We start from the raw sequence: 25,292 nt of genomic DNA on the forward strand, positions 1-25,292 counted from the left end.
CAGCTGTGAGTACCAAGTCCACGTCACAGACCAGCTGTGAGTACCAAAAGGAAGTGCTACTTGGATCTGGAGGTGCTACTGACGCCTGAGCTGTCCACACCAATGGAAATAAAAATATTTATACATATTACATATAAATTCTAATAAAAATAAGATAATAAAGAAAATGGATACGATAAGTGAAAGAATAGAGAGAACAAAAAAAATCAAAGGGAATAATTAAGACGATAAAATTATACTAAAAATAAAAGCATAAGTGGCAAAAAATAATAAAATAAAGGGAAAATAAATACATAAAATCAAAAAGGAAAATTGAAATAAGATTAAATTAAGAGAATAATAAAAAAACTTTAAATAACAACAAATTAGTTTCTATATTAAAGCAGAAAAGAAGGGGGGGAAAAAGAAAATACAAATATTAAAAAAGGTTTTATTAACTTGCATACTTTAATAAGCAGTTCACCGTCATTGTTTTTGTTGAATATATATTCCCCCTCTTGTGTACATTAGCATCCAATAATCACAAACAGACTCAACAATGTCTCTGATTCCAGCTTTACTTTTAAAAAACAGCAGTCGACCAACACGTCAATGCTGACAGATGACTCTGTTTTCAGATATGTGTGATTAGCACCAACAAAACTAGTAATAAAACAGGTGTGGGGAATGTGATTTCTGGTTTTATTACCACATGATGTTATTCTAAAGGTCACCATGCGGAGGATAGCGGATTATCAGCAGTGTTATGTCAGAGTCGGTGTGTTTTGGTGAATCTTGACTTAGAATGTTGTGCCGTTTACCGAGTGGGAACGGCCTCGACGGTGCTGACCTAAGAGGGAACGGAGAAAAGGGAAGATGAGGAAATGCTTCGTAGGATTCTTTTGATATCAGTGCTGCTTTATTTTATCTGTCTGTCAGAAGAGTGTAAAAACAGACATCAGAGAGGTAGAGAATTCCTTATTTGTGATGATTTACGTTTTCTTTTAAAGTCTTGGCAGAAGACTTTAAAAGAAGTCTCTCGCTCACGTGTTTCTTCTGTCATCTCTTGCTGGTGAAATACAGAAACAGCTGTGAAATAAACAAATGAGAGAAGCATATAACAGATTCTCTAACGCCTCTCTTTTCTCTTCTCATCTTTCCTTTCCTGCAGTGAATTCCAGATCGTCGTCCTCCAGCAAGTACGACCCAGACATCCTAAAAGCAGAAATATCCACAGCCAAAAGTCGGGTGAGAGCCTCTCCTTCCTGTTTCTACCTCGTCTGACAAATACCTAAAAATGAAATATCAGCGGGCCAACACTAATATTTCTTCTCATCTGTGTGTTTCAGGTGAACAAGCTGAAGCGGGACCTGGCCTGTATGAAGCAGGAGCTGCAGTACAAAGAACAAGGCTTCGAGACCCTCAAAGGGTAAGTGTGGCATCCCGACGTCCTCACACGGATACTCGTTCAGCCTCTCTCTGTTAAGGAGGTATTAGTTCCTAGAGTGAGCATTCCGCTCTAGCCTCCTCCTCCTTGAACTCTGGCTGAAGGACATTTTGACAGGTATATCGCTTTGACAGCCGACTCTGGGATTTGATCCTCACGCTTTATGCGACCACCGGCCTTCCTAATTTAATTTGACGAGCAAAGCAAGACAGTGAGAATCTGACTTGAATAGCAAGTGTATGTGTGACCTTCCCTTTACAGATTTATCTTCTGCCTACAAGACACGTTTACTGTGTGGTGGAGTGTCTGGGCAATCTAAAGTCATCTCCTGGGTTCATGTAGTATAATGTATATATATATAATACATAAAAATGTATCTCTATAGCGAGTACTTTACAGCTCCTTTCCCCCTGAGAATATACGTCACATCTTTCTGTTTTGGCCATCAGTCAAGACTAAGCCAGTGTTTTTTTGATAGTTTGCTAAAGGTCTCTACTCTAGAGCGGATCCTTGTGAAATCTTCGGCATTGTATTCCAGTGTGGACGCGGAAAAATAGGTTAAACCATGATGCAGGTCGGGTCTGGACATGTGTGGCAGTAAAGTGAAAGCCCGCTTTAAGCACAGACTGTATACAGTATATGAGGTGGAATTAGTCACCACGACGCCACCCATTGGTTTGTGGATCACCGTTTTGAAGCCTCGACTTCGGCATTTTGGCCGTCGTCATCTTGGTTTTTTGAAACTAGAAATGACATGAGTGGGTGGAGCTAATTGCAACCGAACGCTGAATTAGACGCTTTTAGGGGACCAAAAGGTGACAGTGAACTTTCACAAACTGAAAACACACTGTGAAAGTGTCACAATACAAAAAATACTGACAACTCCCAAACACCACCGTGGTAGCGACCTGTCAATCATTAGGTAGTCACACTCTGCTTTATGGTCTGTTTGACTCTAAATTGGACCTTAATTTACTCAATGAACATCATGCTGTATTGAAGAAGACTTTAAAATAGAGATTGAGACCATAAACTCATGTTTACAATGTTTACTGAGGTAATAAATCAAGTGAGAAGACTTCCGTACAATCAGAGGAGTCGCCCCCTGCTGGCCATTAGAGAGAATGCAAGTTTAAGAAACGTTCTCATTGGCTTCACTTTTCAGAACCGAAAGTTTCCGATGATTACATTTCTTAAAGACCTCCATTCATTCTCTTTGGCATCACCTATGTCTGTAATTGCAGGTGTGTTTTTGGATCTCTCTTCCCAGACAGCGCTGCTTGTGATTACATCCGTAATTATTAATTATTGGGCGTTCAACACTCAAAAACTCTTAACTGCTATGAATGTAAAAATGGGTTTTGAGTGACAGCAAACACACCAACTGTCTTCAGATTTTTGCTAAGTCATGGTTGTCCCACTTAAAACCAGTGAGAATAGATACAGATATCTGTCAAAAAGACTCCACTGTTCATAGTAAGAACCTGATAATATGCTTACTAGACCCTTTTCCGTCTTCCCTAACTCTGTCTGTGATCACCAAATTTAAATGTCTATAAGCCACAGCTGATGCTCATTGTCGGACAACAAAGTAACATCTGGTGGAAGTTATGTTCACCGTATATGAGCTGTTATCAAATCAATGTCTTGTGCCCATTTAGTAGCAACAGACACAAACACGTCAGTGAGAACAGGTACACGTGACTGTTAAAACGAAGCACACATGATGGAAATGAAGGATCCTGTTCAACAGTAAATGTGTTGAGTTGAGCGGATGAAAGTTGGTTTGAAACTTCCATGCAGCGGACTTGCTTATCACTTTCTCAGTTATTGCCTCAGCACTATCACACATTTCATCCGATCATTAAACACTAACGCCTCTATAAAAGCACCAGTGCAACAACAGCTGAAGAATGTGGATTCTAGAGGGAAACTCCCCGTCTATCTGACCTGCTTCCACTCCTCAGAGTAACAAGTGGGTTTGTCAGAAATGTGCAAGGTGTACCCGTGAAGCCATTAGTTGGGAATGTGGATTTGAAAGGGATTCCTTCTTCCCTTTGTTCTTTGCGTCAGACTGAGGCTGATTTGACTTTGTTTTATTTTATTCGCCACATTGGGAAGTTGACATGCTAGACAGCCGTCGGTTGATGGTGAATTGAAAAGGAATGTCCGGTCTTCGTCGTGCAGCACAGTGAGAGTGTCAGTGAAGAGTAGCTGAGGCAGAGCGGTCTGACGGCATTCCTCCATGACTTTGCTCTCCTGTTACAGTCATCGGACGGCATTCAACAACCAATCGCTGTTTGCAGAAATGCGAATGGGCTTAGGCTGGAATGCAGCCGGACATTTCTGCTCCTGTTAAGATTTCACAAAATACTGGAGCATGAGAGCCGTGCTGTTTTCTGTTTTGTAGCACAGAAAGGTGACAATATAACAAATTGCATGGACAAAGACTTTAATGAGCTTTTGTCTGGGTCTGTGTTCCTAGGTTTGGGTTATGTCCCTTAGTTCAAATGAAGGAGAGAAAAGTTTGAGACCGGTGGTTCCAGGAAGGCTCTTTGCCTTTGTGTTTGTAATTTAGCGGACCATTTTATTTTAATTCTAAAACACTTCAGAAACAATTGGTGTCCATATACAAAGGGTTCACAAGTAGACATCACTTTTTTTGGGGATCACAAGCCAAAAAGGTTGGGAACCCCTCACTATGACAATGGTGTGCTTCAAACTTTGTGGCAACGGTTTGTGTTCATCCCTTTCCTTTTTAAACATCACAATATTTTGCTGTAGTAATGATGCATCTTTGTAGAACAACCCGGAAGTTAGCATCGCACTGGTTCACCCGACAAAAAGCCTCTGCATCTACTTACATTCCTACTTTTAAGGGAGGTAGGTATGTGTTTGTGGACCCAACAGTCCTCCTTAGTGCCGCATCACGCTTCACTCAAAGCCCGCCCACTTTCTAGCGGTCCAATCAAATGTTGAGAATTTGATGATTTATATCCTTTCTTGTAGTTGTAAACCCCTCAACTATTTAGTCTCACTGTGAAATATGTCACAGCACAGAAGCTAAAGATGCTCTAACTTCAGTCTCACTGGGACTTTAAGCCTGATTTCAGGGGTCTAACCACAAACCCATAATAACACATTGACTTTTTTGAAGTTCTAAAATGCTCACTCATTTCTGGGTTGTAGGACATCAGTGCTGGACCTTTAAACAATCTCAAGAAATAAACCCGATGATGGTTTTTAAGGGTGGAAAGCCAGAGTCCCAGGAGTTTGAAACCAGGCAGGGAGGGTCTAACAGAAGACGGATGCTTCTTTTTGATCTTGACCAACACTAGAGATTAAAAGTCAGCATATCTCAGCCAGCACCCACAGGGAGGGATTCTGTGTTTTAGATAAGGGCCCTTAAGAAAAGCAGATGTTTGCTAAAACGGGTAAAGGCGCTTGCTTGTCCATGAAACCATGACTCAAGAACAACAGTATGGTTACAGTGTGGAACTTTTAAATTGTTGTAACGTTTCAGCTTAGACAGTATCTCTTAAAAGTTTCTCTTTCTCTCTTGTTATTGGAAAGAGGTCATTGTGATTGTAATTATAAAAAAGGTTCATAACACTGTTTTCTCTCAGCATAAGTCGCTGTTTGAGAAGGACTTAGTGAGGATTACTTGTTCTTTCAGCCTGTTACAGACAAGTGCCTCTCTCTCTCTCCCTCCCTCACTTCCTCATTCTCTGTGTACCTTGTTTTCTCTCTCTCTCTCTCTCTCTCTCTCTCTCTCTCTCTCTCTCTCTCTCTCTGTCCAATCCTCCCTCCCCCTCTTCCCTCTCTGAAGAATGTGAAAGGACCTGTTATTCAGATGCATGCATGACTTGCTGATGACAGGGTTTACATAGCTGCTGCTGCCTCCGATGGCTGTTTCCTGCAGCGACTCTTCTGGATCTAACGGGGGTTCATCACAAGTTACAAGTGCAGCAAGCATTTAATCCTGTACTCAACCTGGTCGAGAACGTGTCCACAGCCTGGCTGTTGCGTCAACGCATTTTAACCGTGAAATGAACTCTTAGCATGTTCAGTTTCAGCTGTTGCTGAGTCACCTCCTGCTTCAGGCTGCATGAACACCTGTGCTGTTCAAACAGCTGAACTCACAGTTTAGTTGTTCTCACTAACCGTTGCTTCCATACATGAAACATGGCTGATACCAGCGGACATGATGGAAAAGTTGCCCAATTGTAACACATTACTGAAGGGTTTGAGGGTCGGAGGGCCAAGGCAACACGTTTTATTTCTGGTTTGCAACTTCTTCTCTGTTTCCTGGCAGATAGTCTGACCAAACTACGCTGCAGTCGAGTTTATTCATTCAAACCAGTTGATGGAAACGCGTCTTATTCACATTTCTATTTTGCAACATTTTAAAATATCACTCAAAATTCCATCTGACATTTTAACACCACTATTAACACATTTTCTGTTGTCGGATACAATTAAGAAATAGTCATTTCAGTGTCATTTTGTACCTGTTGTCACTGAGACATTGATCCAATCGCAGCTTTAAGGATGTGAACCCGTCTAACAACAGTTTATGTGCAGGTCTGAAAGAAAATGTCAAAAAAATTATTGTAGATAGAATGCAAAAAAAAACAGTTAGAAAAAGATGCATATTTAAATCAGCCATCTTAGTGTGGAAGCAGGCTAAAAGCCAGCTGAATGTGCTGCCGTCCTCAGCTCATTGAAATTCTGGTTTTGGTGCTGAGGCTGCAGGTTTCCAAGCTTTGGCCCATCAAGGAGTCTACAGGTTTTTTTTTATTTCCCCTGTTGGAGGTATACTAGAAATCAGCTAGTGCAGCGATGCATTTGGGGAAAACAAAGACGTGCATGTTCGCTGGCCCGAGTGTTTTAATCACAGTATAGCGTTTACAACATTCTTTGGATAAACCCAGACATTATTTCCACAAAGAATATGTAAACACGAGCTCAAAAGAGCAGCTTGGAAAATACATGTGAGGAAAAGTGAACGGCCGTCGAAGTGCCCGTGAGCGAGTTCCTTCCTACGTTTCCAGAGCAGAGCAGAAGGATGCGTTTACCCCGGACAGCTTTAGTGTAACTGTATGAAAAGGAGTCAAAGTGCTGCTGTGATGTGTGTTCGCTCAGCTGACCCAGTTCCTTGCGTGAACATCAGTAAAAAGCAGCTAATTAAGCATTAATTACCTGATATTCTGTCCCGAGCAGCTGACAGTGGATGAAGTGATCTGGGGACATTGTTGACAGGATGAAACCCCTCGGCTACTTGCATCGTTCTGACTCGTCATCCAAACTGACCTTCATCTATCCTGCCTCTCTCTCTCTCCCTCGCTCCCTCTCTCCCCCCCTCCCCTCCCCTCCTCCTGACCCCCAGGATTGACCAGAAGGTGTCCAACAGCCCGTATGGCTACAAGCTGCAGGAGGCGCAGACCATCCTCAGCGAGGTCCGCTCCATCCGAGACGCCATCAGCTCCGGGGAGAAGGAGAAGCAGGAACTCATGCAGGTAAAAATCACATTTCTAATAGAGGGAACAAACCCAAAAAGTCAAGTCACTAAAAAAATAAATTCATGTCAGAAATCGCAGCAAGGCCCCGTCATCGTGTGCATCTTTTTCTCCACAAATTAAATGAATAAATATCGCTGTAGTCGGCACAACCGGCTTCTTGAACGACGGTTGTAGGGGTACATTTATTTCACTGCATTTACTTCTCATCCCAGGTGTGAAATAGTCCATAAATCCTCTCAATAGATAGATTAAAATGTGGCAAGGACCATAATAAAAAAAAAAAAAGGTTCTAGCTTACTTACCCCAAGATGGACTCTGAGGTACAGTATAACTCTCATTGTGGCAGGCAGTGGTCTGTGACGTAGAGTAAGAATAGGAAATGAACCTGGAGGCGAGGAGATGAGGGCTTCAGACGACTCCCAGGAGAGTCTTTACACCTTTACGTTATATTGCTGCGAGGAAAGGGCCAGATGAACTAAAACGATTTTGTGACCAGCATACAGTCGCTGAGGCTGCAGGGAGGCAGGTGGTGTTTTAGTGTCGTTGTGATGACAGCCTGTCGAGTTCACTCAGGAGAGGGCGAGGGGCCGTGTTTGAGATGAGGTTTTTGGGAAATGAAAACTATCTCGATGATGGCAGCGACATTTCATCAACTGTGAGGTTTCATTCTCGTCGTAGTATAAAGTCTGAGTACCTCTGAGTGGAAGACGGTGAGTTAGGAGCTGCAATCACAGGCTGACGGTCTTCATCTCTGTCAGTGCTGATATTTCAGGTGACACGGTGTCTCAGAAACCACCAGTAGTTTAAGGCTGGACTGAAGGATTTAAGGCTGCACCTAGGCAGCATTTTGATTATGAAATTTCTGTATTGTAGTTTTTGGTTAATTATTTTATCTATAAAATAGCGAAAACCTCCCATCCTAGAGGCCAAGATGACGTATTCAAATAGTCTTGTTTTGTCCGACCAGCAGTCCAACACCCTGAAATATTTCCCCGACAATATCCACTAATATAAAACAGAGAAAAGCAGCAAATCCTTCTTTTCAAAACTGCTCAAGGTTGCAGTTAAATTTCCAAATATGCTCCGTTTGCATGAACGTCTCTCCTCCACTCTGCTCCTGTCTTCCACATACAACATTAGTTTCCCTCCAGTTTCAGTTTCCTTCCTTGGTGTGTGTGTGTGTGTGTGTGTGTTTGTGTGTGTGTGTGTGTGTGTGTGAGAGACAGCATTGCAGTACAGCGTTATCTTCATATTTCCACCGTGCCTGCAGTGTGTATTAAAGTTGCATGATGGGACTTCACAGGCTGCAGGTAATGAGGGGAGTGTAGACGAACATTAAAATCGGTTTGATATACGCTGGGCTCCCATGCAACGACAATTAGTTTGTCTCTAGTTTGCAAATACCTCATTATTATAATGCCTCTAGGTTCTATTTTAGATTTCAGTCTCATAAAATTATGTGTTTCTGTTTCTTAACGGTGCAGATGTTCTTTGATGCTCCAGGCACCAACAAGTCTGCAAAGCAATAGAAAATGTGGAACAGATGTTTATAAATCTTCTTTTACCATTTAAGCATTTTAGACTCCAGTGTTGACAATATTCCAACATACGCCCCCCGTACATACGTACATATAGATATAGATAGATCAGGCCGTTCTGGCTGCAGATTGGTTTTGGAGGAAGCGGGAGGAGGATGTGTTCAATAATACATAATCTGCTCTGTGGACTCTACTCCGCCTCCCTCTCTCTCCCGTCTCTCCCCCTCCCTCCACCTTACCATCTGCAGCTGACAGCTCAGTCTGTGAGGTTGTCTGTTCACGTGTGTCTATATGTGTGTGTTTGTATGGCTGTGTTGTTTTGCACTTCTTAATGCTTGGATGCATGAAGTCGGAGCGTTGACGGCTAGAGAAATGGAGAGAGGTGTGTGTTCTTACTAACAGACTTCTGACATCTACAGTTTTGAGCTGAAACAAATAATTGATCAGCCCGGGTTCCCAGACTTATCAGACCATTTACCTCTATACACCAGACCCAACTCCCCAAGTAGCACTTTCCAGATACCGACAATGAAACCAAGGAGCCACCTCATCTTTGGGACCGTGACCGTAAACCCCAGATTGATGTAGCTAGCCTGGTAACTTCTTTACATTCTGCTAGCAGCGGTGCCGCTCGGCTCCTCTTCAGAATTGAAAAGGTCCGCCTCACTCTGAACTGTCAGGGCCGGCGTTGTCACTTTTCACCTCACTTTCTCTCGCTCCAGCTTCTCAGTTGTGAGGATGTGCATCTTTTCTTCATCCCATGTGATGCTAATCTGAATCTGTAAAGATGAAAGGACGACTGCGACAGCCTTCGCTGCTGCGTCACTGTAACAAATGGCGAACATGGAGCCAGCACAGCGGATGTATCTTTTACACCGCACAGTTCTGTCATGTTGCAGACGCTCTTTGCCCCAAGTCGCTCTCACCGATGCCCATGTACAGCGAGTCGGGACAAACTTCATAGTTCATTCTTTGTAGCTTCAATTCCCGGACGATCAAACAAAAGATCGCTGTGCAAAGGACAAAACGTTTGATTCAGAAACAATAAGCCATTTACGGTGCTATTAATATTGTACAGTACCACTGTACATCGTATTTTTATTCCTTGTGTAGTTTCCTGCTGCAGTGTCCCAGTAACCCCTGTTTTTCCTCCTGTGTTTGTCCAGAAACTGGCCTTGTTGAAGGACAGTTTCCAGCTGGACTCCGGCTCCCAGCAGGAGCTGTGGGGCAGCAGTCCCTCGCTCGCCAACTCCGAGCTGTCCATCCCTCGGCTTTACTCCGACGCCGGCTCGCAGACTGACATCCCCGCTGAGGTGAGTCCCGGGCGGAAAATCAGCTTCACTTTTTTTTTATCACCACGGAGAAAAGTAGCAGCTTTAGGAAAAGCCACAGAGAGCAAGAGAGTCTGGCCTTTAGGTCTGGACTGCAGTAGTTAGCCCAACATTCAATATTGTCAGACTAGTTAAAAAAATCATTGTTCTCCACTCGAGTACACCTGCATCATCATCTTTGACATTTGTACCGTACTCATGAACCGTACACATGAACGTGGTTTTACTATGTTGTTTTGGTGCTAAAGTAAAGGATCTGAGCATTGGTTGATGACTTGATGCATGTTATCGTCCACCGTGTCATTGTGTTCATGTTCTGTTTGTGTTCAGTTCATGACGAGCACCAACAAACTGGCAGAGAAGGTTCGTGTGAGTCTGAAGTACGAGGAGGCCAAGAAAAGGTACGTTTCTTTGTCTGGATGGAGAGACGTTTGTTAAGATAAGGGGGGAATTCACAAGTATATAAAATAATAAAAATGAGCTCCGCCTCGACCAGCTACATCATTAAAGTGATAAACACATTAATGCATCAATGATTAATATCATATAATAATTTATGATTCTTAAATGGTCCATTATGTCCTTCACCTCCTCCTTTCCTTCCTTCCTTCCCTTTCCTTCCCCTCGCTCTCTTCAGGATCGCCACCATCGAGGTGCAGATCGCCAAACTGGACAGCGAGGCGTGGCCGGGGCTGCTGGACCCGGAGCGAGACCGCCTCATCCTCATCAACGAGAAGGAGGAGCTGCTGAAGGAGCTGCAGTACGTCAGCCCTCGCCAGCGGCTGCAGCCCAACGACGCCGAGAAGCTGGAGTCGGAGAAGAAGCGTCTGGAGAGAGACCTGCAGGCCGCCAGAGACAACCAGAGCAAGGCTCTGACTGAGAGGTGAGAGGAGAGGGGGTCTCTCTGGAGGGCCGGGACACCAAATATCAGTTACAAATACATCCATGTAAACATACACACCATAAATAATAATAACTCAAAAGAGGAGTGCAGAAAAGAAACATTCTGTCTTTGGATGAGAGCATAGCTGACATTAGCTGTCAGTAAAAACCAGTAACAGCTGGACCAGTTCCTCTGTTTTTATACTATTACAAGATGTCTGAAGGGCTGAATAACGGCGTCATGGAGAAGGTCGGCTCAGGTGATGACAGCGGTGTAACTGTGGTCGTTATTGTCTCATCTGCTGATGAAACCACTGACCTTCTACTTCTCTTTGACTCCTTTGGCCTTTCGACCTTTAGAGACGTCAAACCTCCCTCATGATTATTAAGAGTTAGAGACGAGCATGACAGTGAGCACAATGAGCAGCCTCTCCTCTCCTCTCCCGTCCTGCCCTGTCCTCTTCATTCGTTGTTTCTTCTCCCCTTCTCCTCTCCTCCATTCTCTTCTTTTCTTCTCTCATCTCCTCCCCTCTGCTTGTCTCCTCTCTTCTCCTTGTATCCTCTCCTTACTTCCTCTCATTTATTCTCCTTTCCTTTCTTCTCCTTGTCGCTTCCCCTCTCCTCATCTCCCCCCACTCTTCTCCTTGTCTCCTCTCTTGTCCTCTCCTCTCCTTGTTTCATTTTCTCTCCTATTGTCACCTCTCCTTGTTTTCTATCCATGTCTCCTCTTTTCCAGACTTCTACACTTCCATGTTCTTTTCTTTCACTTATCCACTCAGTTTTGTACCACTTTCTCTTTTCTGAAATAGCAGTAGGCAGCGAACCAGACTCGCCAAGATCCTGCACGTCTCTCTCCTCTCTCTCTCTCACCCCCTCTCCCTCTTCACCCCCTCTTTCTCTCCCCCTCCCCTCTAACAGGACGCCTGTTATTCAGCGTTCAGGTCGGACTCTACCTGAGTTCAGTCTCTCTTTGTGTCCCGTCTCCTGTTCCTGTAACCTGAGAGGCTGCAGAGCCTGGTCACAAAAAGAACCTCTTGTAGTCTGCCTACACACACACACACACAAACACACACACACACACACACACACACACACACACACACAAGAAATATGCAGACACTCATGTATTCAGTGTCTGCAGGTTGTGAAGATGTCAAATGCACTGAATCAGTGTCTTTAAGTGCAGCACGGTCTTATTTTAGAAGTTTTAAAGTTGTTTTCACGAGGCCGTGGATGTCTTATCAGAGACGTGGTCAATAAGACCTCCACTCAGGTCAGCAAAGCTCAGCATGAAAACACTCGCAGAAAGTGGATCCACTTGAGTTTTAGATGTATTGACACACGGACTGAGACCTGGGACCCTACCTGGCCCAGTTTGACTGAGTATCATTTCGTGCCTTCCGTACTTGGATCCTGGGTCGGTTCCGTTTGATGCCGGCTTTTGGTGCTTGACAGTTGTCTTTGGTCAACACCAAACTGGCATGCGAAAAAAACAGACATATGTACAATATAGAAGAACTAAAAACAAGACAGGAAACACAGTCACAAAGTCCCGTTAGCATGAGCACACACACACAGTAGTAGTAGTAGTAGTAGTAGCAGTAGTAGTAGTAGTAGTAGCAGTAGCAGTAGTAGTAGCAGCAGCAGCAGCCTGTAACCTGATCAAAGGCTTCCCCTCTGTGGCCTGTTTCCACTCAAAACATGGATCATAGTAGCAGCTGTTAATGGACGGGGTTTCCTCCAAACAAAGCTCCTACAAACAAACGACACCGGCGTCACCTGAACACAAAGCAGCGGCTCACAATACCCGAAACACGTCGCCGCCGTCGCCTCACCTTTCTTAACTTTCTTTTGAAGCGCTCACACCTCCAGCGTGAGCAGAGACGGAGGATTATGCTCAGTGTTTCTTTCCTAAATGTGAAGGTGACTCATGTCCAACCTGGAAGCAGCTGACAAACGATCCGATTTGTTTTCATTTCATTTTTTAAGATGATTTGAAGGCGTTACTTTCCACTTACAGGTCTGAAAAAACAACAACAATTAGTTTACAAATATATATATTTTTGTCATTTCAGACTGCGACTTCACTGCAAGAGGAACAAGCTGGTCAGAGAGCTGGAGGAGACGGTTCGACTGGCCTCATCGCTACATACTCAACTCAAAAGGTTTATCTCATTTCTGCTGTTAATGTCTCAAAAGATCATTTCTGTTTATTGCAACATGGATGTTGTTTTTGTAGAATTGACCATCAGTTATAAGAACACTGTACTCACCAAGTTATTTCACTGATTCAAAGCATTTCTTTACGTCATTTGGCTTAATTTACATTTGCACTTATTTTACACGGCCATTTATTTCATCCATCTTTTCTTTAGTTCAGCATATTTCTTTCGTTGAGCGTCCGATGACTCACCGCAAAACAAATCATCTAGTTTTTAGATTCCAAGCAGGCAGAGAGCAGAGCTTTGAAGTGAAGTGGGATGTATTTAGCCTTTAATGACCAAACGTTTTCCTGAAGATGAAAGACATTTTGCTCCGTTCGTCTTTTTGATTTCAGTCGTGATCGCGGCACAAATCTTCATTTTGCAGCCCAACCCACATACGGCCTCAGTATTACAGTTTTTTCCCGAGATGAGGCAAGGCCGTTGTAAGAAATGTACATGTTTCCTGGATTTTAGGTTCAAACGAGTATTATCTGAAGGGTTGACAGTGACGGGGTTTTCGCCGTCTCCTCATCAGGCTAGTCCCCCCCCTGATTTCTGTTCTCGTCTCACGGTTCGTTCATCCCGACTGTCCTCATCGTCTGATTACCATCAAATTGTCCCCGGAGGACAGGAAGTCTTTTTCTGTCTGCGCTAACGAGCCTCCCTGCTTTAATTAGAGAGCTGTTCATGCAGAGAGGGGAGGAAAGGAACTGAGAGGAGTGTAGAGGACGGAGAGAGGGGAGGAAAGGAGCTGAGAGGAGTGTAGAGGACGGAGAGAGGGGAGGAAAGGAACTGAGAGGAGTGTAGAGGACGGAGAGAGGGGAGGAAAGGAACTGAGAGGAGTGTAGAGGACGGAGAGAGGGGAGGAAAGGAGGAAAGGAACTGAGAGGAGTGTAGAGGACGGAGAGAGGGGAGGAAAGGAACTGAGAGGAGTGTAGAGGAAGGAGAGAGGGGAGGAAAGGAACTGAGAGGAGTGTAGAGGACAGAGAGTAGGGGGAAAGAAAATGACTCCACTTTCCTCCTGAAAGTAGTCCCTCAAGTCCGATATTTAAGGTGTGTTTTAGGTCCTAGATTTGGTTTGAAGCTTTCAAATTGGCAGTGAACATCTCGCCTGCTGGGCCGGAAGATGTGGAAAAAGATAACCAAAAAATGACTGCTTCAAGGAACCTGAGACCGTAACTGTTTCTTTCTCCTGCAGCCTGTCGGCCAGCACGCTGTCCTGCTCGTCCGGCAGCAGTCGAGGCTCTCTAACGTCCAGCCGCGGGTCGCTGGCCACCACCTCCAGCCTGGGCTCCACCTCCTCCCTCAGCTTCACCGACATCTACCTGGAGCAGCCGGAGCTGGCCGACCCGGACTTCCAAAACAAGCTGGACAGCCTCCTGCAGGAGGGTCAGGGAGGCTACCGGCCCTCCAGCTCCATCACCACCATACACGAACACGAGGTGGTGACGGGCTCAGCAGAGAGGCTCACCGAGAGGCCTGAGAGACAAGTGGGCGGGGCGGGGGGAGACGCGGTGTGTTCCACTGGAGGAGGTGCAGGACGAGGAGGAGGTGTCGGAGCGGAGTCGGGGTCGTCCAGGATCCAGGCGCTCAGACTGTCAGAAACCCCCCGCTCCATGACCTCTTTATCCCCCCGGTCGTCGCTCTCCTCGCTGTCTCCGCCGTGCTCGCCGCTTGTGACGGAAACTACTTTCCTGTCCGGAGAGACATTCACGGGGCAGACGGGGCCCGGCGGGCTGAGCCTAGATCTGGAGCTCCACAGCAGGCTGGCAGAACTGGAGCTCAGCCTGGACTCTCAGGAGCAGCAGCGGCAGAAGGAGCACGGGGGTCCCGGGAGGCTGGAGGAGAAGCAGAACCACAACACCGCACTTGGCGAGGAGGTCAAAGGTAAACAGGAAGCCTTTCTTTGATTCTTCTTCATTCAAAATGTTCCCGCAGCTCATTATATGTGCAGAAAAACAGAAAAAGAAGGGGAGACATACAGGGGGAACAAAGTTTCTGCTGATACTACATAAAGCATCCTGGACATCCTCCACTCTTCTGGTTTTACCAGATTGTGGTACCTGGTTGTAGGGATTTGCTCCAAAACTGATTTTAAATGATGAGGTCTGACTCCTGAAGGTGTTTGATGGAGTCTTCATGGCGGTGGAAAGTCTTCCAAACGAACTACAGTACAACTCAATGTGAATGGTCATAAAACCTGTGAGTGACTCTGGGTCTCTGATCCTCAAAAGCAATCACGTCACAACTCGACAGCAATAAAATAAATATGTTTTGCATAATGACTCAGCGGGGCTGCAGGATAACGACTCCAATGATGAAGCATGAGAATGATAATCGTGATGAATCGTCTGCAATTAGAGGAGCACCAATGAGAGAGAGAGACAGACAGATAGATATGCTGGTGATGTAACACCTTTATCTCTGTAACACTAGAGTACGAAGAGACAACACTCTAACTTTATTGGAAAGCGGAACACCAGGAATCCTCCTCCTCTCAACTCTGTGTGTGTGTGTGTGTGTGTGTGTGTGTGTGTGTGTGTGTGTGATGAGAAATGTTACACTGTGTGTGAAACCTGATTGCTGGTGAGAGGAGAGCTGAGGGGAGGTGTTGGATTACAGCCGTTGGGTGTGTACTTCTGCTACATTTATATATATTTATTTATGTATGTATGTATATGTGAGATATACAGCTCCTGTTTGCAATGTACCCATGGGAAATCAGACAGCTGTCAGTGAAGTGCATTTTGAAACTGAAGAAAACTTGATGATTCTCAGGCAAGTTCTGCAGTTAGAAGAAGAATTTTTCTATGAATTTGCAGCACCGGTTAGTAATAGTGAATTGGTTTTTGGTTAGATGCATTGAATGAGGTCTGTGCTGAACACAAGCGTGAGTAGTAGTTTGTTTATAGCCTAATGTTGCCTACGAAAGCCAGTCGTCCCTGCAGCACTCTATTGTCTAAGATGTGTTCAGAGAAGAAGTAACATCGGCTTAACAACTGCCTCAACGAGCCGCTGTTGCAACTGAAATGAATGAAAGCTGAATCGCTGTGAGGCTCAACTGAAGTTTGATCTGCAGCTTTGAGCCCCGACGCAGCTCAACGTGACTCCACTTGTGGTTGCAGCCTCAGGTGAAAGGTGGACGTGGTGTCTGGTTTCCTTTTCACTCTCCATCTCTGCTGCTACCAGGCTTTATTTATAAGGCTGTGATCAGGTCAACAGCAACAACAGCAGACACTTCATTTTATTCAGTGAGAACACAGCTATTTGTGGCGTCTTCTAGGAACGCACTACATTGGCCCAATTAAAAAATAAATGCATCTAATTACATTATAAACAAAGATAATAAACATAACTGTCTACAGTCCTCTGCTGTCCACTGAACTTCCTCTGTGGTTAAATATGTGCTCCTTGTTTTATGTTTTATCAGTCCAGAGGCTCACTAGCATGCATTATGAGCAGATTCATATGATATGAGATTAAGTTATATTTGAATTTTTGATGAAACATAGAAATGCTTCTAACCGCTGCAATGGGAAGTACCCAAGGAAGTACAATTACCATTTCAGGCCAAGGTTTTTGTGACTGACATGCTCAAAGAATGGGCCGATTATGAGACAATGGGTCCTTGAGCACGGACATGCAAAAGACCCCGTCACCTCTCCTACATAGGAGCAAGACACACATGCTTTAGAGTTGTTTCTTTGTAGTTGTTTTGTGTGTCTTTGTCGTTGTTTTTGAAGTTATTTTGTGGTTGTTTTGACGCTCTGCGTTGTGTCTCTTTGTAGTCATGTTGTGTCTCTTTGTGGTTGTTTTGTTTTTTGTTAAAGTTGTTGTGAGTCTCTTTGCGTCTCAGATGTTTTGGTCTTTTTTTCTTTCTCTGTGGTCATTTTAGGTCTTTTTTTGAGTGACACTTTTTTTTTTAGGTGAAGGCCTGGGGGGCCCCTAACACTTTGGGCCCCTCAGCCTGTGGCCGGTTGCCCTGTTCGGTATTGCAAAAGTAAAGGAGGGGTGCATCATCCCTTGACATTGCTTTGCCAAACTGTTTTCAAATACCTTTTTACAACTCAAATATAATAAACCAATGTTCAGGGACTCTTCAAGGTCTCCGTATGGGCAGAAATAGCTCATCATAGTTTAGTTCTTCATTGTTTTCCGCCCTGAAGACGATGATGTTAGGTTGTCTGCATGATTGTCATGTCATGATGCATTCAATATTTTGCGGACATTATTTGAGCGCTATGGCCCAGAGGAATAGGAATCAGTGTGGTCTGGATACACACACGATACTTTGTCTAGGATCAGTTCATTGTTTTCTTTTTCATTTGTTGACAATAAGATAAATATAGAATGTCTCCAGACTTATTAAAACAGAAATGTAAATTTAGCGACATCCTCACCGTGTTTTCCTGCTTCTGTTGTCTTTAGACTCGACTCCCCAACTGCGAGGGACTGGGGCGGGGCCAAAGAAGATGGGCGTGACCTCAGCGGTGTCTGACGAGTCGGTGGCGGGTGACAGCGGTGTGTACGAGCCTTCAGAACGCAGGTACGAAGCCCCTTTTAATCGACAATACATTCTGTAAGATGATCATATAGGATGGGGACTTCACCAGCCCTGTACATCGCTTATTTGCACTCGACACATTTATTTTCCTTTTTTTTTTTTTTTTTTTTTACATATTTAAAGAAATATTTCTTGAATTCGTATCCTCTGCATCTCTGTTCTCTAATCCTTATTTTTTTAACACAAGCCTTTAGCACAATATCAGAAGTTTACCACGAAGCATTTCACCTTAAATGCTACTTGTGTATGTGACAAAGACACCTTTGAAATCCTGGATGTAGTTCCACTTTCTGTAAAGTTGTAAGTCGTCACACTTAAAGACTTACATCTACGATACCTTTATGGTGTCATTACATTGCTTTTACACAGCATTAAAAAATAATAATTTGAAGTCCCCCCGTCCGTCTCAGTTTACATGATATTTGACGCAGAAGTATGCATGTCTGGTGGTTGTGTCTCCTCCAGGCCGGGCCTCCCTGCTGACCTCCTCCTCAGCTCCTACGAGGAGAGGTTGGCGCTCAGCTGCTCTCAAGTGCAGCTCGGCTTCCGCTACGAGTCCAGAGACCAACGCTTCACCATCTACGTCATGCAGCTGTCCAACTGCAGCGCCCTCTGTCTGCCGGCTGACCTCAAAATGTACGGCCCTTGTTTTTACCTCTTGTCTATTAGACGATGCTTGCTTAGCGAGTAGTTTAGGTGTATATGTACAAAAACAATAAGTTGGAAGTAGACACAGTTTACATATTCAGATCAAACAAAAGACGAGACACAGTTACAGTAAATACTGCTTGTGCTGAGAACACAGAGACAGGTAGAGGAAAGAGCGTTTACTTTTGTTGGTTGCAGCCTCGCATGTGTAATGCCTCCGTAGACTCTGTTTGCTCATGCATATGTGTGGCTGGGGGGGTTCTCTGTATGTTTACATGGGAAGAACATCGTTCGTATCAGGAAACTGATACGAATGATCAAAAATATTATTACGAAAATATTCGTGGAGTATTTATTTTCATTCGCCATGTAAACAGCTTTATGAATATAAGCGAAGACTGTTTTACTCCGACAGACTTAATTAATAGCATCCGTTTCTATACGATCTCGCTCCTGTTTGTCCTGCAGGTATGTGCGCTCTGCGGTGCTGCCCTGCGTGGAAACTACGCGCTGCCTCTTCCGAACACGCGGCTCTCTGCCTCAGGACGTCGTGGAGGTCAACGAGGTGTTCAGCATGCAGATATCCCACAGTGCATTGCGGCAGAAGACGCTGAGGGTCGACGTCTGCAACACCAGCAAGTCGGGCCATGAACAGTGTCTGGTAGGTGATGCTGATTTAAAATGCAGAAACAAAAGACAAAGGAAAGAAGCACGATTCAAACACTGAGGCAGTTTTCAAAGTGCTTTAGATTCAATTCAACTTTAAAAAATAAGTTGTCTTTCAAAGGAACAAAGGAAAGTACTTCACTTAAAACAAATTATGAAATATCAGGACTCCAAGTGAAGGGTGTACTGGAAAATAAATGGTCAGGAACCATAAAGTACATTTTTTAAAGCGTTCCGTGGGGTTTTATTTATTCCACGCATCACTTTTAATTATGATTAACAATTCACATTTTATAATTAGGTTGGCCAGCGTTTACTTTAGGACAGTTGAAACTGTATATTTTGGGACAGTGGAGAAATCAAACACTATCTAAAAAGCCAAAATGGCAGAATTTTCTGAACAGACACGATGAGCTGCGACGCTCCAGATATTTCTGTCTTCTTAACTTTAATGTGATCTACCTTTTCTCCTCCCCCCCCCTCTCTGCAGGCCGGGGCCCAGATCAGCCTGGCCGACGTCAGCTGCTCAGAGGAGAGATGCACCAAGTGGTACAATCTGCTGAGTCGGTCCTTCATGCGCGAGATCAAGAAGGACAAAGAGAGCAGACCAGTCGGCGGCTCTGACAGGGTACATTAAACCAGAGTGACATTTAACAATGAGATTTGACACTGACCTGTGTTGTTAAAAGCTAATTGAATGAAAGCTTTTCTATTTTTAGTCCGGTAGTTTGTGTTAAACAGGAAATGTGTGAAAAGCATAGAATACTGCTACATGTCTGCAATGGTCAGTATGAACACATTTTTGGGGTGAAGGAGTGCGAGAAAATGCAGAAAACGTCGTGACAATAAAAGCAAACGATTACTTGTTTTGCTGTTAGTGAAAGACGTTAACAGCTTATAATACAGTCAGATAACGACACTTTTAAATTATGAACCTATCGGATGTTTGGTCCTGACGTGCTTCTGTTTTCAGACTCGTGTTTCCAGCAGCGACCGAGCCGGAGCTCCGGAGGACGATGAGTGGTGAGTGTTCCCTCTCCAACATCTATTTTATTCTATTATTTATTCCCTTCACTCATATTTGTGACCATGCATTCTCCTCTGTCTTTATTTTTATTCCATCTCACTTTTTTTAACAGTTCTCCATTTATTTAACTGTACATTTCTAGATGTCCATGTGAGGGCATCATCTAACTGCATGTTAAAGGGATAGTTTCGCTGTTTTGTAGTGTGTTTTAAAAAAAAATCCATAGTCAGCGTATTCTCTACAGGAGATGGAGGATGGCTCTCCTGTCTGTTTCTCCCAGATTTGGTTTGTTAAACTCATATTTTTATACTGAAAGACGATGTGTAACGCTTCACTGAGCAGAAGCAGTCGGTTACCAGGTGTGTGTTTGTGGAGTGAAGAAACACACACACTCAGACGGAATGTAACCTGGCAGGTTTAGACAGTAAATAAAGCTGCTTGAATTTCGGAGACACTCCACGACCTACGACCACCACCACGGTGTCCTCTCAACACAACACCTGTCTCCTTCCACAGGAAGGAAGGAAATAGACCACCTAGTATTTTGTTTCAATCACTTTTCACTTGCAACTTCTCTCACTCACTGTATCTGTTTACTGTAGTGTATTTATATACACATACTATGTACTATTTGAGTTTTGCTCGTTCACTCTTTACTCTGACAAATATAAAAACGTACTTCTACGAAACCCCCACTTTTTTTGTTTCTTTTCTTTTTCATTTCTTTCCGTTAAAATACACACACACACATCCATCCCTCCACATATAGCAGCTTGAACATATTATACAGATTGAAGGCGGTAGGAAATAGAAAAGACAGTACCTCATATAATTACTGCAATCATAAATACTCCATGATTTATTAATGTACACGTAAATAAGCGTAGAAATGGAAATTACACTCTCAGACTATTTTTAGTAAATAAATAAAACCCTTTGTCATTCAACAAACGCAGTTGTTAAATGATAAATGCTGCCACTCACGAACTTCACTTCCATAAAATACAGGCTCTAATTGGCATAATTATAATTTGAATCAGACATTTTCTAACAGCATCTCTGTTGTTGATCGTCAGGCACGGCGACCCTCTGGACATGTTTGATGACGAGGAAGGAAACGGCGTGGAGGGAGTGGGACCTCTGGAAGAAGAGGACGGGTTTTATCCTGACAGCAGCCGATGGGAAGCCGAGGAGGAGGAGGAGGAGGAGGAGGAGGAGGACGAAGAAGAAGAGGAAGAGGAAAAGGAAAAGGCGACCAAACCTCCAACAGCAGCAGCAGCCATCACAGAAAAGGTAACTTTTGGGATTTCAGGCACAGAGGGGAATTTCAACACCCACTTGAGCAGGAAATGGACGAGTAGCTCTTTCCATTGTCACGTATTCTTCTTCTTTGTCTTCTTTTTTGTCTTTTCTCATCTCAACTCAGACATTCAGTTGTCTTTGACGAAATCAAAGTAAACGTTTTATGTCTAAATTCAAACCTCTATTGGTATTTGACGTTTTGTTCTGTCTTCTTATAGGTTGTTGAAGTTTCTCTTTCATATTTCTTCAAGAGTTGAAGTCGTTTTTCATTCTACCAGACATTAAAAAAGCTCCAACAACTATCCGTAAAACATTTTGAGGCTCCGTTCTCTTGATCTGTCGGCGTCTTCTCCTTATTATCGCCGTGTGCTCTTGTCTAGGTGAACAAGGAGACGAGCATGGACAATTTGTTGCCGTCCCACCACTCCTCGGTGGTTCGACCCAAGGAACGCCGCCCGGACGTCCACCATCAGAACCCCTTCATGAGGGGGAACACCATCATCCGCTCCAAGACCTTCTCCCCTGGACCTCAGAGCCAGTACATCTGCAGGGTGAGTGAAGCTGGTGTCGGCAGCAAAGAAATGCCACAATACAATGAAATATCAGCACACATCAGACCTTAAAACTCTGCCTGATAACTCTGATGAATAAAATAAGAGTACAGTTGTGTTCATGAACTAAAATGTCTTTCTAGATTAACCGCAGTGACAGCGACAGCTCCACCCTCTCCAAGAAGTCTCCGTTTGTCCGCAACGCTTCGGAGAGACGCAGCATGCGCATGAAAAAGGTAAAACCTAAAAACTTTCTCTCTCTGGAAATAAAAATACTTGTCTGTTTTGAGATGGTCGCTGTGTCAGATTAGGGGACGACCGTGACATGACGACACTACGCTAGAGATTTTTTTTATGTAGCTTTCCTTTTATGGAAACTTTACATTCAATTGTATGTTCACAATAAAACATTGACTTTTAGATCACACCAAACTGCACCAAGTTACCAGACCGTCTCTCTCTCAAATGAGCCTCAAAGGTGTCATAAATGTTTTTTAAGGTTGTTCCTCCACTGCGTGTTTTGGGCTAGGTGTTAGAAATTGCTCGCTTTAGGTCTTCTTCACTCACTCAGGTGACATGATGTGTGTCTGTGACGTTACTGTCTGTGCTGCTGTGTGCGCAACGTAAAACCATCATGCAGCACGTTTATGTAAATCTGACCGGCAAAATATGAAGCTCATTTTTGTACGTGAAGTCCCGGATCAATTAGGAGAGACTCGTTAAAAAAAAAAAAAGATTCTCACACAATGTTCAAATATGATAGCCGCTGGAATCAGGGTTTTCTTGCTCTATGAACATTTTTATGATCTCCGAAGTCTCTTAAATGTGTCTGCAGCTTTTAAATTTGATTTTTTTTAACCTTTCAACAGAGAAATGTTCTTCGTCTCACTCATAATCGTACCTTTATATATATACTGTACACATAACTTGAACTGGAGCTTCAAACCTGAGCTTAAATGATCACATTTGTAGCTGTTTGTTGAGTCAAAGATGTCTCAGTGATTGGACTTCTGCTGTATATTTGCCGTCACCTCCCTGCTTCTCGAGCTCTTGACAGTTTAATAGTGAAGTCAAACCTGCAGGTTTACCGGCGTCCACATTAACTGGCGCCTCCTTTCTCCAGAGAGAGGGAGATGGAGAGCCTATTTGCATTTTTGTGTGTCAAAGCCGCCAGACGACTCCCGGTGAAGTGACTCTTAATATTTAATAACCGTCTGAATGTTTAATGCAGCTCTGACATTTGCCAGCTTCTATTAGTTTAGAGGCAGGCAGCAAAATCTCTGTGTCCCTGCTGGCGCTCAGCAGCAGACAGAAATCCACAAATGTGCATCCCGTGTCGGTGACAGTGTTTGCAAATAATTGCACAGTTCCTGTACACTCAGGTGACTTTAAATACGTCGATGTCTTCATCTGTTAAGGTAACAGATTTTGGGCTTTCATGTTTAGCTATTTGTTATGTAAATGTCTTCAAATATAACATGTCTGTTATATTTAGCTGCTGTCACCGCTAGTTAACAGTGGTGAGTTTAGAGAGTAATGAAATTAGAGAAGAGGGGTGTTGTCTTTTCTCTCACAGGCTGCCTCAGAGATGGATTTTAAAAGTTGTTTTTCAATATTTAAGCCTTTATTAGTGACCAACGAGCTTAAATATGAAATATCTTTTGGTTCCGGTTGTGTCTGCAGCACCTAACTGTATCCCCCTCTGTCCTCCCTTCAGCCTCCTATGCAGGTTAAAGGTCTGGACGGTCTGCTGCGGACGTCCATGGACCTGGAGATGGACCTCCAGGTGTCCCGGACGCGGCAGACCCGGCTGGCGCAGGAGCTGCGGGTGCTGCGGGAGCTGAAGACGCAGCTGGAGAAGGCGAGGCTGCATGGCCAGAGAGAGCTGCCGGCCTGGGTCCAAGAAGACGAACGCTTCCGCCTCCTCCTCAAGCAGGCGGAGAAACAGGTGAGTGACCGTCCTAGAACGAGTTCAGGTCCGATTACCAATGCATCCAGGTGTGCACAGGTGTTCCTATCACAAGCTTTAGTTCTCTGGAGGGCACTTTTCTTTGCGTTAGTAAATGAAGGAGAGCAGAGTTCAGTATCGCTGACACCTCCTTGTGCCCCATGTCCCGTTCAGACTCGTGAGGAGCAGCTGCAGGAGAAGCGGGTGGAGAAGATGATGAGGACAGCAGCCAAGGAGGTCCACAAGATCCGGGGCCGGAGCCGCAAAGAGGTCCCCGAGGTCCAGACCTTCAGGTGGGAGAACCGGCAGAGCAGGGTTCTGAAATATGACACTCTGTTGCATGCTTCTAGATAAGAGCACCACCAGACTACCCAGGATGAGAATGCATGAAATGTGTTCAGCACAGTATGTGTGAGAAAAGAGACACAGTCACGCACTCACCCACTCCCTCGCCTGCTTCGTGAATAACATCTTTTTAGAGGTTGCATTTCAGACGGGAAGAGGCAGAGAAAGGAATTTGATGAATGCTGTGAGAATATCTTCCTCACAGAAATGTACAGTCGAGTGAGACAAACGACAAACACAGAAATGTATTGTGACATAACTTCATACGACATATTTATCTGTAATCTGGCGCCAACATGCAGATACATTCTCAAATACAAGGAGGGATGGTTTTCCACTCTGGGATGTGTACATGATTAGCAACAGCTTTGTATGCATCAGACACTGCAGTGCTCCACAACACGGCAGCAATGCCCCCAGTTGGAAACCAGGTAAATAGCACATATTTGTCATGAGAAACTGTCTCAATCTGATGGGAAATAGTAAAAACTACAACTTTGAAGCCAGGACTTTCGATTAAAATTCTGAAACAGCATGATTTTATGCTGTAATGGCCCAAAAATTGTGGTTTTAATGTGTTTCAATGGGAACACAGTTTGTGTTTTTATGCTACAGCCTTGCCAAAATTCAAAGCATTAACACAGCCGAAAACTTCCCTCGTGATAGTGCATGAAGAAGAAATATACAGCATTTTTACTTTAGCATTAAATGTAGGAATAAACATCTCATTCTACTACTTTAACCATAAAGTTATTAACACTGTTCAACTGCTTCCTGTGTGATTTCAGAGAGAAGATGGCGTTCTTCACACGGGCAAAGAGCAGCATCCCCGACCTGCCGGCTGACGACGTGTAGAGAAGCATTTCAAAGTATTTCCCTCCTCGAGTCTTGACCTGCTGTTCCCATATGAAATGAAGCAAACGATTGGCGGTGTTATGAAGAATTTTAGAAATGAACAATATGTTTAGTCGAGAAAAACACTCAAAACCGTGAAGAAACACGTTTTTAAAGTGCTCGGCGTTTCTAATGTGGATAGTCTTTGTTTGTAAATTAGTGATAGCACTGCTAGAGCTTTCTTTTTTTTTTATTATTATTATTATTTCACTTTCTCTTCCACTTTGTGTTTCTGTTACTAACAGGCTGTTTCTAGGCTCTTAGGTGTGTAAAATCATTCCAGCACAAAGTCACACAGCTTACACGTGTGCATACAAAGAGTTTTGTACTAAAATGACACATTTGGACAAACGGATATATGTATATATATATGTGTGTATATATATATATGTATATATATATGTGTATGTATATATATATGTATATATATATGTGTATGTATAT

General features: G+C 43.8%; 1 protein-coding gene across 1 annotated transcript in view; it reads left to right on the forward strand.

Moving 5' to 3' along the window:
* wwc1 (WW and C2 domain containing 1) overlaps nucleotides 1-25,202 on the forward strand; it is a 37,260-nt gene extending 12,058 nt beyond the window's left edge. The window contains exons 4-22 of the mRNA XM_031868994.1: nucleotides 1,151-1,227; nucleotides 1,329-1,408; nucleotides 6,816-6,945; nucleotides 9,653-9,799; nucleotides 10,148-10,218; nucleotides 10,455-10,700; nucleotides 12,775-12,864; nucleotides 14,102-14,790; nucleotides 17,332-17,449; nucleotides 17,933-18,103; nucleotides 18,584-18,776; nucleotides 19,272-19,409; nucleotides 19,755-19,804; nucleotides 20,885-21,101; nucleotides 21,491-21,661; nucleotides 21,805-21,897; nucleotides 23,379-23,609; nucleotides 23,784-23,902; nucleotides 24,743-25,202. Coding sequence (XP_031724854.1) covers nucleotides 1,151-1,227; nucleotides 1,329-1,408; nucleotides 6,816-6,945; nucleotides 9,653-9,799; nucleotides 10,148-10,218; nucleotides 10,455-10,700; nucleotides 12,775-12,864; nucleotides 14,102-14,790; nucleotides 17,332-17,449; nucleotides 17,933-18,103; nucleotides 18,584-18,776; nucleotides 19,272-19,409; nucleotides 19,755-19,804; nucleotides 20,885-21,101; nucleotides 21,491-21,661; nucleotides 21,805-21,897; nucleotides 23,379-23,609; nucleotides 23,784-23,902; nucleotides 24,743-24,809 — 3,098 coding nt within the window. The 3' untranslated portion in view covers nucleotides 24,810-25,202. The remainder of the gene's footprint in view (nucleotides 1-1,150; nucleotides 1,228-1,328; nucleotides 1,409-6,815; nucleotides 6,946-9,652; nucleotides 9,800-10,147; nucleotides 10,219-10,454; nucleotides 10,701-12,774; nucleotides 12,865-14,101; nucleotides 14,791-17,331; nucleotides 17,450-17,932; nucleotides 18,104-18,583; nucleotides 18,777-19,271; nucleotides 19,410-19,754; nucleotides 19,805-20,884; nucleotides 21,102-21,490; nucleotides 21,662-21,804; nucleotides 21,898-23,378; nucleotides 23,610-23,783; nucleotides 23,903-24,742) is intronic.
* The last annotated feature ends 90 nt before the right edge of the window (nucleotides 25,203-25,292 follow it).

The sequence above is a fragment of the Anarrhichthys ocellatus genome, unplaced genomic scaffold, assembly GCF_004355925.1.
Source record: "Anarrhichthys ocellatus isolate YVR2014 unplaced genomic scaffold, GSC_Weel_1.0 scaffold45, whole genome shotgun sequence".
In the NCBI taxonomy this organism is placed as follows: Eukaryota; Metazoa; Chordata; class Actinopteri; order Perciformes; family Anarhichadidae; genus Anarrhichthys; species Anarrhichthys ocellatus.